The sequence below is a fragment of the Physella acuta genome, unplaced genomic scaffold (genome assembly GCF_028476545.2).
Source record: "Physella acuta isolate Inbredline_101_S28 unplaced genomic scaffold, ASM2847654v3 ptg001050l, whole genome shotgun sequence".
Classification (NCBI taxonomy): domain Eukaryota; kingdom Metazoa; phylum Mollusca; class Gastropoda; family Physidae; genus Physella; species Physella acuta.
The window spans coordinates 96,611-111,795 of NW_026732567.1; the positions used below are offsets into that span (position 1 = coordinate 96,611).

A 15,185-nucleotide genomic window follows, 5' to 3' on the forward strand; every position below is an offset into this window, starting at 1 on the left:
TAAAGAAAACCATAGTTGTCGCTCTTATATGGAGTATCAAACGCAGACTGGATAAAGTGGTCAAGAGAAGAGTTTGACACGAAGACATCATGAGCGATAGCACGTTCAGTAAGATGTGGTCAGCTCACCCAACCCACCCCCTTGAAAATATCCTCGAGGTGAAAATGAAACCACTCAAATACGAGCTGGGTTTCTTTCAAACATCTTTCCCGAGGGGAGGAGCATTTTTTTTTAAATTGATTTAATTATATATTTTTTAATGAAAATAAAAACCACCCTATCAGCGCCACGATCCCATTAGCCAACACATAATTGGGGGGGGGGGGGGGGGAGGGAGGCATGCAAGCGTTAAATTTTAGAGTATAGATACATTGTCTAAAAGGTAGCACGAAGTCGACCATTAAAGCAGGCTTACTTCAACTTAATTTACTGAGTGTCATTTAAATGTTAAATAACAATATGTTAGTCCATCACTTATCTTACAATAAGTAACCTACTATATTTCCCTTTGTTTAAATAGACGTTGATCTAGGTTTTAAGGATTACTTTTAAATACATGAGCTGAAGTACCAGGGTAGTTGGGATGGCTACAGATGTTTGTAACTTTCGCTGACTAGACGTTGTCATGTGAATCTTAGTAAATTAAACACTGAACAATTTTACAGTCATTGAACACATCGACATAAAATGTGACGCTGTGTAAAAGTAAAGTTCCCTTTCAAACCTGACGGTCTATGGGGCAAGTGAAGTAGAGTTCACTTGTTTCTGTGACCTCGGCATATGAAGAGATAGTGTGGTCAGCACTATCCCCAGCCGCCTTTACTTTCCCTAACGTGAGTTAGGTACCCATCTGAGTTGGGTGGACTGAGGGACGGTCTACTGACTTGAACCCGGATTCGAACAAGTAAAGTAAACACTGAACAATTTTACCGTCATTGAACACATCAACATAAAAAGTGACGCTGTGTAGCTATTTGTTTAGTCCGGGTGTGTACAAACATCACGTGGTCGACCTTATCGATAATGTGGCAGAATTACAAATCAGCCAGGAATCGATCACCAATTAAATCAATACATCGCGCAGCGTTAAAAATAAATTGGCCAGGACGTTGTAAACAGGTCAAAAAACGGTCCCAGACACAAGGCATCGACTCTGAAAGGCCCCCGTGACCTAGAATCTAGAGCACGCTCGGTTCTTGTGGTATTGACTATCGAGTGGGTTCTGATCTACACACTAGGTGTCGCAAGGCCTGCCTATCGATTGCATGTTGATCAAAGTCTGGAACAGGTGAACTATCGGCTGCTTGATCACGCTGAGGTAAGTTTAGCTGGAGTCTATTTGTCTTCTACACATACAATGTTTAGTTTTACACACATAATGTTTAGTTTCACACACCTAGTGTTAAGTTACACAGTAACATAGAGTAACACAGTTCACATGTTTTACAAACTCGTGAAAATAAAAACTCCTATCCCCACACCTATGAATGATTTGGTTTATTTGTTTGTGAAAAAAAAATCTTGGCATGTCGTGACAAAAATAAATACGTTATTTAGACCTAGAGATCTAGTTGGTTTGTGTATACTACAGTTAACTTTGTATGGGGCAAGTTTTAGATTAGTGGCGAAGTATTAGGCTACATATTGTAGTAACGCTTTAACTTACATTCAGTTTCTATTGCTATAATAAGGGACATGTAAGTTTAGTAAGCCTAAATGGGAATATCGCGTAATGCTATGCAATACATTACTTAAGTAGTGGTGTGTTCAAGTTAATGATTGTGTGTAGTGGACTGAATACCTGTGTGACCATGGTTAGCCTACCTGACTAACTATGTGTGAAAATGTTGTATCTTTCTGTTTTTGATGACTGTATTTAGTTGGCTTAATATCTGTGTGACAATGTTAATGACTGTGTAAAAAGATTCTTCCTTAGACCTAGCGATCCATTGGGCAGATGAAGTAGAGTTCATATGTTTCTTCACCTCGGCATAATTTTATAAAACCCTCTCGCCTTACTTTCCCCAACGTAAGTCAGGTACCCATCTGATGACTGTGTGTAGTTGACTGACTATATTTGTGTTGTTGACTGAGTATCTTTTTGATATAGTTGACCTTGAGTAGTTGACTGAAGATCTGTCTCGTTGATGACTGTATTTAGTAGACTAAATATGTGTGACTTTGTTGTTAGCTGTGGGTAGCTAACTGAATATCTTTGTGACAATGTTGTTGACTTCGTGTAGTTGACTGAAGATCTTTGTGTCGTTTGATGACTGTAGTTAATTGACTTAATATATGTGACAATGCTGATGACTGTATTTAGCTGACCGAAATGTATGACAATGTTGATGACTGTGTGTATTTCACTGAAGATCTTTGTGTTCTTGATGACTGTATTTAGCTGACCGAAATGTATGACAACGTTGATGACTGTGTGTATTTGACTGAAGATCTTTGTGTTGTTGATGACTATTTAGCTGACCGAAATGTATGACAATGTTGATGACTGTGTGTATTTGACTGAAGATCTTTGTGTTGTTGATGACTGTATTTAGCTGACCGAAATGTATGACAATGTTGATGACTGTGTGTATTTGACTGAAGATCTTTGTGTTGTTGATGACTGTATTTAGCTGACCGAAATGGTTGACAATGTTGATGACTGTGTGTATTTCACTGAAGATCTTTGTGTTGTTGATGACTGTATTTAGCTGACCGAAATGGTTGACAATGTTGATGACTGTGTGTATTTCACTGAAGATCTTTGTGTTGTTGATGACTGTATTTAGCTGACCGAAATGGTTGACAATGTTGATGACTGTGTGTATTTCACTGAAGATCTATGTAAATAACATTATCCTGCCCATCGCCCTCCAGTTATTGTTGTTATTATTTCCAGCATCCAGCATGGACAACCAGGGCAGATCTATGGCTGGTCAAGTTTGTTTTCGTATTGGCCAGTTCATTTTGTTGGCAGGGGAAATTTGTTTCATCGTTGCCATAGCAACATCTTACTGGGTCGTTCGACCAGTCATTAACTTTAAAAAAGAAGGAATCAATCCTAATGAGGTAATATATTTAATTAAATGGTATATATTATACTTATGTACTTAACAGTGACAATAAAACGTAACAAATGTTTACTTAAGAAGTTTAGTCCAATGAATCAGTCATACAAAAGAGTAGCACTTTTTCAATATTTTCACAACCATTCCAAATAAGAGCAAAGGATGAGAGAACAAAATGGTTAACCTGTATAGATATCTATATTAATCAGAAAACGTGATCAGTCAGCTAAAAATAATTAGTTATTGTAATTATTGTTACGCGGTTTCTTTAAGACATCTCTTTAAGGAGGGGGGAGAAGAGCTGCCTAACACACCCCCCCCCCCACAACAGATAGAATACTTTATATAGAAAATACACATTAAGCAGTGGCTATTTCCACTCCCCCCCCCCCCCCCTTCCCAAGTAAAATGTACGTCAGACTCACGGCAGGCATGTTATTCTTCACTGTTGGTTACCTTTGCAATAACAGAACCTATTTTTGTAGATTGGTCTTGCTAAATTTAGATGCTATGTCTTTAGCAATACCTACTTTACACTTATTGTCAAATTAAGACATTGAAATGACCCCCCGCCCCCCTCCCTTGAGACTTAATATTCACAAAAATGGTATAACTAAACTCTATACCAAGTCAAATCTAAGTTGGGAAATCGATGAAATTTCAGACGGTGGTGACACAAAATTTTGGAATATTCCACGCCTGCAGACAGCCTGTGGTGACAGCTGGTGACGATCACGGCAGACATCTGTGTGGTGCCCTGTGGGACAACTTGAACTACATTAGTAAGTTGTCCAGTGTTTCTTCTAGACTTTTTTTCTCCGGGGGGGGGGGCACTTGAATTTTTTTTTGGGGGGGGGAGGGGCGGTAGGCTTTCTTGAGGAGGGGGGCGGACACTTAAAAGTATATATTTTCTATATAAATTTCATTTCGTTCGGGGGGGGGGGGGGGGGCCGGTACACTTTCTTCATCTCCGAAGAGATGCCTGGAAGAAATTCTGAAGTTTTTCTACATCATAGCATTCGATTATTTCATGATTTTATGTTAAACTGACTCTGTAAAGGTCCAACTTTGCTAAATTAAATATAAATTAGCCCCACATCATTCAACGACATCAACAGAAAATAAGTTCTCATACCTCTCTTAACTAAAGTAGCTAATGTTTAGGCATATTCACTTATAATTTATCCAAGTGTATCGATATATTTATCAGCTTCCAAAATCATGATTCTGAAGATTTTAAATTTACTTTATAGTTCCAGCACACATGTACCAACCTTGTTAGTTTTCTACTTTTTAAAAGACAATTTCAATACATCAACAATTAAATATTTTTAAAAAACCCCAAATCAAATTGTATGTTCACATATGAATAAATAAAACCCCTACAATCTGCATTCCTAGACTCTAGTTTCAGCTCTTAGATCCAGACTTTCAAAACATGTTATTTTAGCTGTTTCACCATCTAGGTTCCACCCCCTCACTACAATCAACCAATCTGTGTCTCCATAGGTCCTCATGCTGCTAGGTATGTCCAGTTTGTCATGATCATTGCTGCCCTGCTCTATGGTGTGGGTGTAGTGCTGGAGATTATTCAACTTGTGCCCATACACAAGTATAGAAATTTTATTGCCAAGAACAGAATGGTTGAGATGTTTTCAAGCATTGCTAGTAAGTCTAAAACAGCACCATTATCATTAATATTGAACTACTGTATAATTCAAAGAACTAGTAATCTAAGCACATTTTCCAACAAACTATGATTATTCTAAAAGCATTTAAAATTATATCACTTAAGAATTATCCAGATATTTGAAGAGCTATATGCTGTGTACACACCTTTTCTAGCCCTTACTTACACTTATTCAATAATTAATAGACTTTTGACACTTGTCATTTTCAAGAGACTACATCATTCTTGTAGTGTAATGTTTATATTTCAATTTCTTATTGCCCAGCCTACACCATTCTTGTAGTGTAATGTTAATATTTCAATTTCTTATTACCCCAGTGTAGCAGCATACATCATTCTTGTAGTATAATGTTAACATTTCAATTACTCATTGCCCCAGCCTACACCATTCTTGTAGTGTAATGTTAACATTTTAATTTCTCATTGCCCCAGCCTACTTGTGTAGTGTTACCATTTCAATCTCTCATTACCCTAGTGAAGCAGCCTACAGCCTTCTCTGACTGTAATGTTAACATTTCAATTGCTCCAGCCTACATCATACTTGTGTAATGTTACCATTTCAATCTCTCATTGCCCCAGTGATCATACTTGTAGTGTAATGTTAACATTTCAATTGCCCCAGCCTACATCATACTTGTGTAATGTTAACATTTCAATCTCTCATTACCCCAGCTGTCCTGGTACTGCAGGGAATTCTAATCTTTGCTGGAGAGATCAAAAGTAAAGCCCAGCGTGTCAGTGGTCAGGAGCAAGAACAGTCAGGGTGGTCCTTCATCATAGCAGTCATTGGCCTGCTCTTGTGTATCATAGGTCTAGTGCTGGTCACCATGTTCAGAGAGCTGCCAATACCTGGCCTAGAGAAGGAAGGGGGAAGCTGGCTCAAAGCCACAAAAAAGAGAACAGACACCACAAGCAGCTCCCGGCTAGATTCATGAGATGTCAGTGATGTGAATGGATCATGTTTTATTACTGTGTACCCAGAGTGTACATGTGGGGGATAGCTACAAGTTTTTTTTTTAAAAGGTAGCAACTAAACTTGTAATTACATTTTAATTGTGGGCTGTTTTATAAGTATAATTAAACATTATGTTGATATTAAGATTTGAACTTTTTAAGTTTAAACTGCGCAAGATTGATAAATGTTATAAATAAAATTGTTTACGCTCTCATGTCATTCTATGTCTGTACCAACTGTTTCTCAAATTGTCTTTAAAAAAATTAATGGCCTTAGCCTTAAGCATTTTTTCTAACCTATAAGTAAGAAAAAAAATGTTAGATGAAAATGTTTCACTTTTCACATAATCACAAGTATATGTTATTGTTGCATGTAAATAGTTGTAATTTTCTATTATGTGTAAGTTTTCATTAATTAAAAAAAAAAACAATAATATGATGTGTAATAAACATTTTATTCAAATAATGTAACATGTATTTTCTTAAAAAATGTCTGCATAAAAATATATGCACACAAAAGAAAAGCAATAGAGCTTGGAATTTTATAAAGTCTCTTTTCCATTGGCCTGATGTACAATTGAAGACAAAATTTGCTGGAACCTTCAAAGCAGAAAATGTTCCCAAAATTGCACTACTTAGGCATATTCTTACAAACAATAGCAAATGAACATTGTGACACTTCTACTTTTTGCACAAATGTAACCACTAGCTAACATGTAGAATAGAAATAGGATGTTGCTTTGATTCAGAACAATCACACATTTCACCATTTTTGTTCTACTTATACAACAGAATTTTTACAACTAAGTTACCACTTGAGGCAAAGCAAGTTTAGTTTAAATAACAAGATCTCTAATAATTTTTTTTTCACTATTTAAAATTGTTGCTAAACAACTAGTTAAAACTTCTACTAAAACATTCATAAAAACCTTGATGACAAGCTAAAATGCTGATGAATATAATGACTGGCACTAAAGCTTGCAAATATGATGTCTCACATTAACCTCTTGATGGAGGTACCATACCCATTCCTGGTAACAAACTATTACTGCCTGCACTTCCAGAAACGGCTGCATTGGGTCCCAGCAAGATCTGCAATTCAAAATAAACCCAATCTTTAAATTCTATAAAATGTCAGTAAATATGCTCAGTTTTCAGTAATTAGTAGCTTAGACAGACAATGTCAAGGCTGGTTATGAAATATTCTTAGTATACCTGTCTCTGTTGCTGAAGTTGTTCTTCATGCTGTTGAGCCCTCTCCGATTCAAATATCACAGGGAGGATAAGAATAACCGCAGAGGAGCTAGCAATCCAAAGAGCACCACGAAGAAGAAAGAAGCTTGACTTAGTTGCTGCTGCAAGAAAAGATGTGGCACAGGCACAAGTCTTGCGAATACCCTCTGGGAACATCTCTGTTAATCCCAACAATCGCTCAGATATGCTTTCATCCTGAAAGAAATGATTTTAAATTAAATGTTAATCACCTTCCTTGCACAACTGAAATATTTTAGAACTAATTTGAGTTTGGGTTCTCTAGGTGGTGTTTACTTAACAAGAAGTGGATGTTCTTTATTTTTTGTAATGAAATTTAAGTTAAATAAAGTTTCAATTTAAAATGTAAGATGGCCAGAAAAAAAAAATCTTTCTTCTAGCCATTTAGTGGAAGTGACCTCATACTGTTGAGCATGTTTTTTGGTTTCATCTGTATTGCTGTTAGAAGAGAGATCTACACGGGAATTATTTTAAAACAAGGCTATAAAAGAAATAAATCGATTTTCCATTCATCATCATAGGGCAGGTGAAGTAGAGTTTATATGTTTCAATGACCTTTGCGTACAAGGGGATATAATGTGGTCAGCCTTTGTTTTCCATAACATCTCTCATCAATGCTGGACGGACTCAGGGAAATTCTACTCTCACTCGTAAATTCCTTTCAGTGCCAGGACAATTTTTTTTTTCTTTTAAAAAAATTTAAGAAGTAGTATACCATGGCCCTGAATGAAGACTGAGTTATATTCAAAGCATCACTCCTTTGGAAATAAGAAAAAATTGTCGCTTAGGGCTTTCACACCACATTGCTGATAAATCATAAAGCTTAATAATTATGATGCAGCTTTTTCCTTAAATTAAGTTAAATCTTTGGATGAAATATGGGCCTAAAGTATAAAATCAAACTATTGAAAGCATGCCACACAATTAGGCAAACTGATTGTTGATTGATTGAAACTACTGACTGTCTGTAGTAGTCACATAGCAGTTTGTATCTAGTATCTAGTTGGTTAAAGTGTCATTTTTAGACACCTTACTACAAAATATGACTCCCCGGCCCATAGATCTAGATCTAAATCTAGATCTAAGTAAAAAAAATATTCACAAATAAAAATTAAAATTGAGCTTTCACTTTCATCATCGTCAGTCATCATCATACAATAGGTTTTTCGATTCGGGAAGTCTCGTTCTCGCGGTTTTGAAGCACCCGTGTTTTGGGCGGACATATAAAATATCGAATCTTTTCTTTCTCATGAAGTACATAATAGTTAAAAATAAGGATTGTATCGTAATCGGAAAGATTTGTACTCGAAACTTCCCATGTATTTACAGGGCGAATAATTAACATTTTAATAATGGCAGCTTGACCTAATTTCTTCCTTTGTCTTTCACGAGGCCGTCGAGAGAAAGTCACGCTTATTTAGCTTGTGTTTCAAGTCGAATTATTTAAAGCAGGTGCGTTACCCAATAACTTTTTTATTAGACCCAATTTTTATAACATCTTTACTATCAAATAAAACTAGATTTGTTTAATGAAATTAGGCTGAAAACAATACATTTGCTTCTGTAAGTGGCCAACCCTCTTTTTTTTTTTAAGACGCCATTTTATAATAATCTAATTGCCGATTCCGGAAGAGGTGAAGGGGTGGGGTTGGCATTGACGGACTGTTAGAGTGAAAAACACTTAACTTGAATGAAAAAAACTTTATTCGCGCTTACAATTTGAAATAAAGTTTTGATAACTTAGCCATTAAGAGACAGATATGTTTTATTTACTTATTTTAAAACTGGATTGTTAATATATCGACAGTTTTTTTTTGTTTATGGTGTGTGACTGAGTGTGTCCTTGACCTTTAAGTGCTGTTCTAGTTAGGAATGCAGGGCAGATGCCTTAGTTAGATGCCAAGAACTCATAATAGTCATCATAATTCTTAGTTAGTTTATTAAATACCACTTCAAACAGTTCTTATATTATTATTACTTGAGTAATTCATACCTTTATTAATAATTTGCTAATTGTTTCTGACAAAATATGATCATGGCACGGGCCGTCTTCAGGAAGGGGGCGGGTGGGGGCTTAAAAAATGTCACATAGTACGTTATTTTGTCATTCTTTTGGGAAATTGTGTTTTTTGTCGTGGGGTGGGACTTTGTGAGATTTTTGGTGGTGGTTTTGAGACATTAGTGGTTGGTGAGTGTAATTATGATGTCTTTTATAGATAACGAGCCGCCCCGTGGCGTATCATACGCAGCTATTTAGTTGTTTTATTTTCTACTTTTCAGTAATTCATAATTTGTGAATTCGACAGTACCAATGCTGCCATTGAAAATATTTGCTTTAAAACACTAACACCCCTCCCTTTCCCCCAACCCCTACCCTACACCCCCCCCCCCCCCCGTGAAAGCAGCCTCCTCTTAGTAACCTCCTGTAAGTTTAAAATCATTTCAAACTAAATTATTTGCCCCTGATAGCCGTCACTAAACCCGTCTACGATTTGTAAACATTAACGTGACTACAGCTCACCAGATCATGTGGGGTTGGGGTGGGGGTGGTAGTGATAGCGACAGAGAGGAAGAGAGGGGATTGTAAGGCGCGTTTGCAGCTTGTTTTCTAACGGCTCGAAGAAGAGAATTATATATATAGATATTCAGTATTATTAAATTTTGTCAATCTTTTTTTTCTCACAAAATGTTAATTATGTCCTATTCTATATTACATTGATTCTGAACATCAGAGTCAGTTTTGCCATTCAATATAATATACACCACAGACATATTTACATTGTCAGATGGCTGAAGTTTACAATTGGAAAATGTGAATTATGTCCTACACCATAACACATTGATTCTGAACATCATAGTCAGAATTTGTCAATACACCACTGACATGTTACATTGTCAGAAGTAATTTGTCTGGCTAAAACCATCAGGAGTTTAAACAATATGAATTGAGATGTATGTTTGGTATTGCAATACAAAAAAAATCAATACATCGCACTGATTCTGAACACTAAGTCAATCTAAAGTCAATATTTGTACACTGTTAAAAAAACACAAAACTGGTGGGTCATGTATATTTTTTTATTTTCAATTTTTCAACTTCAATGACAGGTACATTATTTACAATTTTATTGTCTTGCATGTGTAAATGTGTACATATAACATTTGATTTTTAAAGAATTTACTTGTTACTTGTCGTCTGTGTTGTATATATCTTTTTCAAACTTATTGACAAGTACATTAATTACAATTTATTGTCTTGTTTGTGTACATATGTACATACATATTACATAGGCTTATTTGATGATTGTAAAACTAGTTTGTTATTATGCCTGTATGTATTGTGTTGTGTAACTCCGACATAACCTGGTCCCAAATCAAGGATGAAAAAGAGAGAAGGGGACAGTCACAATTGCTTAAATCTAATCTGATATAGTATGTCTTATCTTTAGGCAGACTGTTCTGTGCCTAAAGAAAATATGTAGTCAATTTAGTGTGCTTTAGAACATAGCTTCATTTAAGATTTTTAGTTTCTATAGAAAGGAAACGCCCATTAAATGTCACACATAATTTCATAAAATAGATCCTACTTTAGATCTTCAAATACTGACTCCCATTGTAAACTGCCTAAATAATAAGTGTGCACAGTCTAAGTAATTAAAATAATAAATATGGATGATTTTAAAATTAGAACTATAAGGCTAATTTTTTGTGTTACCAATATCTGCCAACCTTATTCATTAATATTTTTTTTTAAGTTATTAATCAATCTTGGTTACTTTTAGCTATCTACAATCATTTCTAAGCTATTTTAATATGCTTCTGTTAAGTTTCATTGAAAAATGTTAAAAATTAATCCAGATATCCACTCATGAAATCAGGTCACAGGTCTAGAGTTTTTTCTTCATTAGCTATGCCACACGGACCCATGACTTTGGAATTTTTTTTCAGTCATAATGACTTTGCACAGAAAGTTTATATATGCTAAATTGACTTAGTTTACCATTGTCCTAGCTATTACTGATACTTTTTTTTAAAAAAATTTTCTTTTTAATTTTTCATCAAACTGCCTACATACAATGTCCCTAGAGAAGGCAATAAAACATCACTCTAGTCCTCTTAAAGCATTATCACTTGTTAGTAGTCAGACTATTGGGGCTAGAACTGTGCAATATTATTTATTAGGCCCTTAATTATAGATCTAGTAATTACGACTTATTTATGTATTAATTGCTGAATTAAGAATTGCGAATGTGACCTTGCCCCGATAACTGCCAATCTTCTCCCCCCCCCCCCCTTTTTTTTTTTAGCCCTTAGATATGTTTGAACTTCTAGCTTAAGTGAAAAAAAATTAAACATTCGACTGTACATTCATTAGCGACATTAGAATGTTGCGGGATTTTACCTCATCTATCTCGTCATCCTCGTCTTCGATGGCTTTATTCGTATTTTTATCAGCCATGTTGGTAAGGCATGCAATAGCTTTCGCTGTTGTGCTTCGGCCGGATCAAAGTTCTGGAGAAAAGTTAAAATTCATTTATAATTCCGAATGACAAAATATTAAATGGTGCCAAATCCAAATATAGTTATAGGTCCATAAATATAAAAGATTAAAACATATTTAAACTACTTAAAATAATATGGAAATAATTGGAAAGTTAATTTTAAAAATACACGATTTATTATTAAGATAACTTTAGTAAGTGCTAAATATTTTACGCACAATCCAATGCGGCATACCTTACCTACGGATTTCCGTTTTAGCCTAGATTCTAACGGATTTAGTTGTAAAAATGTTTCGTCTTTATCTATCATGTTCAAGAAAAAAATCATAAATATTAATCATTGACTAAAGATGAATTTTTATTTAAAATGGAAAAAAAAATTCATAAAAAACGTTTTAATAACAAGCTTTTATGTAATGATGCACTAAAAAGTAGAAAATAAATTATAGACTACTATTTAAATAACTATAAAGAAAAGCGTGGGTGTCTTCCTTAACATTAGTAAAGGTATCCAATAGATACTAAAGTGACCCACGCTTTTCTTTATAGTTATTTAAATAGTAGTCTATAATTTATTTTCTACTTTTTAGTGCATCATTACATAAAAGCTTGTTATTAAAACGTTTTTTATGAATTTTTTTTTCAGTACTTTACATGTTTTATTTACAATAGAGTTACATGACTAAAAACCATTGCGCGCCTACTGAACATCACGTTCAGTAGGCGCGCAATGGTTTTTGAACGCAGCCATTGAAGCTATTGAAGGTGATGACGCGTGTGGTGTGGTTGGCTAGACATGCCTACTAATTCGGTCCAAATTTTTATTAATTCATAAAAAATTAATTAGGCATCCAATTAAGTCAAATTTAGTTTCAGATTGCATTGTCTTCATGTCTTGACCCACGTGCCAACTGTGAATCGTATCGGTCAAGTAGAACTATCCGAATTTTCACTCCTGCGTTTCCGTCTAGACTGACGACAGAGGAAGTGAGTTAAATAAAAGCTTGTAAAAAAAAATTCATAAAAAACGTTTTAATAACAAGCTTTTATGTAATGATGCACTAAAAAGTAGAAAATAAATTATAGACTACTATTTAAATAACTATAAAGAAAAGCGTGGGTCACTTTAGTATCTATTGGATACCTTTACTAATGTTAAGGAAGACACCCACGCTTTTCTTTATAGTTATTTAAATAGTAGTCTATAATTTATTTTCTACTTTTTAGTGCATCATTACATAAAAGCTTGTTATTAAAACGTTTTTTATGAATATTTTTTTCAGTACTTTACATGTTTTATCTACAATAGAGTTACATGACTAAAAACCATTGCGCGCCTACTGAATATCACGTTCAGTAGGCGCGCAATGGTTTTTGAACGCAGCCATTACGTGGTCGTGATGGCGCAGCTATTGATGACGCGTGTGGTGTGGTTGGCTAGACATGCCTACTAATTCGGTCCAAATTTTAATTAATTCATAAAAAATCAATTAGGCATCCAATTAAGTCAAATTTAGTTTCAGATTGCATTGTCTTCATGTCTTGACCCACGTGCCAACTGTGAATCGTGTCGGTCAAGTAGAACTGTCCGAATTTTCACTCCTGCGTTTCCGTCTAGACAGACTGTCGACAGACTGACGACAGAGGAAGTGAGTTAAATAAAAGCTTGTAATAAAAAAAAAATTCATAAAAAACGTTTTAATAACAAGCTTTTATGTAATGATGCACTAAAAAGTAGAAAATAAATTATAGACTACTATTTAAATAACTATAAAGAAAAGCGTGGGTCACTTTAGTATCTATTGGATACCTTTACTAATGTTAAGGAAGACACCCACGCTTTTCTTTATAGTTATTTAAATAGTAGTCTATAATTTATTTTCTACTTTTTAGTGCATCATTACATAAAAGCTTGTTATTAAAACGTTTTTTATGAATTTTTTTTTCAGTACTTTAAATGTTTTATTTACAATAGAGTTACATGACTAAAAACCATTGCGCGCCTACTGAACATCACGTTCAGTAGGCGCGCAATGGTTTTTGAACGCAGCCATTACGTGATGGCGCAGCTATTGAAGGTGATGACGCGTGTGGTGTGGTTGGCTAGACATGCCTACTAATTCGGTCCAAATTTTAATTAATTCATAAAAAATTAATTAGGCATCCAATTAAGTCAAATTTAGATTCAGATTGCATTGTCTTCATGTCTTGACCCACGTGCCAAATGTGAATCGTATCGGTCAAGTAGAACTGTCCGAATTTTCACTCCTGCGTTTCCGTCTAGACTGACGACTGACGACTGACGACAGAGGAAGCAAGTTAAATAAAAGCTTGTAAAAAAGAACTAACACTTCAGCTTTTGGGAATGAGGTGGGGAGGGGACCATGTTAGGGATCGTCCATAAATGACGTCACAGTCGTAAGGGGGAAGTGGGGGTCCGTAATTTTGTGACGGTGTGTGATGAGGGGAAGGGGGGGGGGGGGTTCAGATGGTGGGACGTCACACTTTTGCATTATAAAAAAGCAATGTTAGAAAACGAATTTTAGCCGTTATTTCGCGCTTTAGAAAACTGTTTTAATAAATTGTAATAGGAATTGATCAAAATACTCTATGTTGACGGAGTTCTAATAAGATTTTGGAAAAGGAAAAATATCGACGTTTTAAGAAAAATTCAACAGCAATTTTGAGGGGGTTGTAGGCTGAGGTGGGGTGTGACGTCATTTTAGGGGAGGGGGGAGTCTGGCTTTTTTGTGACGACGTGTGATGGAGGGGAGGTAAAAATCGTCAAAAAATGTATGGATGACCCCTCATCCTATTTCTCAAGAAGTTAAAGCTTTTAAAAATCGTTACTGTTTAATAATACAATAAGGTAATTTTCGCACACAGGCATGTATATTTATTTAGACCCCATTCCTCTAAAAGTCGTAACGATTCAACCGAAAAACATTTTATTTAAAAAAAAGAACATTTCTCTAAAGGGATATAACCAAGCAGTGATGAGTTTGCTAAAACTGTTCACTGAGTAGTTTCCCTTAGTAAAGAAGATGTTTTGAAAAGCTTAATCGATTTCAATATTTACAACAATAAAAAAAACAGGTATTTCTGAGTTGCAGTGGCGTAGCGAGGTCGGGTGTTACCCGGTGCGGCACTTAATGGTCTCGCCCCCCAGAGGCGTAGCGATCCTTCCCGGGGACAAACTTTCAAGTTTTCTTTTTGCACCCCCCCCCCCTCAAACTTTCTATTTGCACCCCCCCCTCTCTCAAGTTTTTGATTTGCACCCCCCTCTCTATATATTTTGCTATTTTTTGCCTTGGTGTCACCCCCCTAAATGGTGTCAACCGGTGCGTTTCGCCCCCCCCCCCCCCCGGTGGGTTGTAATTAAAAAAACCTGCTAAAATTCAGTTTAAATAATAAATGTTACAAAATGCAATTGTCTGACGTCAGTTATTAAAACTAACAGATTAACCTTTTTTCTTACTGTAAAACACCCGCTTTTCACCTGCTTTCTTTCACCTGATGCACAATTAATATATTATTCATCTTTTATTTATCTAGTACTAGTAACACTCATCACAACCCCCTTGTCCTATACTCAGTGTATTTAACTATAATTTGATACTAATAAATCCCCCCCCCCCCCTCATGTGATGTTTTTGATTAAGCACAACTTGTTTGTTTTAAAGGAATAAAAGACAGGCT

General features: G+C 35.4%; 2 protein-coding genes across 2 annotated transcripts; one reads left to right on the forward strand and one right to left on the reverse strand.

The window, feature by feature from the left end:
* The first annotated feature begins 1,086 nt into the window (after positions 1 to 1,086).
* Positions 1,087 to 6,084, forward strand: LOC131955034 (uncharacterized). The gene is made up of 5 exons (XM_059318958.1): positions 1,087 to 1,318; positions 2,900 to 3,069; positions 3,733 to 3,850; positions 4,578 to 4,736; positions 5,431 to 6,084. Exons 2-5 carry the CDS (start codon positions 2,908 to 2,910, stop codon positions 5,691 to 5,693), a joined length of 702 nt encoding a protein of 233 aa, XP_059174941.1. The 5' UTR covers positions 1,087 to 1,318; positions 2,900 to 2,907; the 3' UTR covers positions 5,694 to 6,084.
* A 64-nt stretch (positions 6,085 to 6,148) lies between these two features.
* On the reverse strand, positions 6,149 to 11,507 carry LOC131955035 (mitochondrial import receptor subunit TOM22 homolog). The gene is made up of 3 exons (XM_059318959.1): positions 11,387 to 11,507; positions 6,928 to 7,161; positions 6,149 to 6,804 (listed from the first exon to the last, which is right to left on the reverse strand). The coding sequence occupies exons 1-3, from the start codon at positions 11,441 to 11,443 to the stop codon at positions 6,712 to 6,714; spliced, it is 384 nt and encodes a 127-aa protein (XP_059174942.1). The 5' UTR covers positions 11,444 to 11,507; the 3' UTR covers positions 6,149 to 6,711.
* Between the last annotated feature and the right edge of the window lie 3,678 nt (positions 11,508 to 15,185).

Excerpts from the sequence above, each read along its gene's own strand:
- LOC131955035 (XM_059318959.1), bottom strand. The coding sequence starts at position 11,443 with ATGGCTGATAAAAATACGAATAAAGCCATCGAAGACGAGGATGACGAG. Across the intron at positions 7,162-11,386 it reads AGGATGACGAGATAGATGAG|GATGAAAGCATATCTGAGCG; the intron begins GTAAAATCCCGC and ends CATTTCTTTCAG. Across the intron at positions 6,805-6,927 it reads AACTTCAGCAACAGAGACAG|ATCTTGCTGGGACCCAATGC; the intron begins GTATACTAAGAA and ends TTTGAATTGCAG.
- LOC131955034 (XM_059318958.1), top strand. The coding sequence starts at position 2,908 with ATGGACAACCAGGGCAGATCTATGGCTGGTCAAGTTTGTTTTCGTATT. Across the intron at positions 3,070-3,732 it reads AAGGAATCAATCCTAATGAG|ACGGTGGTGACACAAAATTT; the intron begins GTAATATATTTA and ends ATGAAATTTCAG. Across the intron at positions 4,737-5,430 it reads GATGTTTTCAAGCATTGCTA|CTGTCCTGGTACTGCAGGGA; the intron begins GTAAGTCTAAAA and ends TCATTACCCCAG.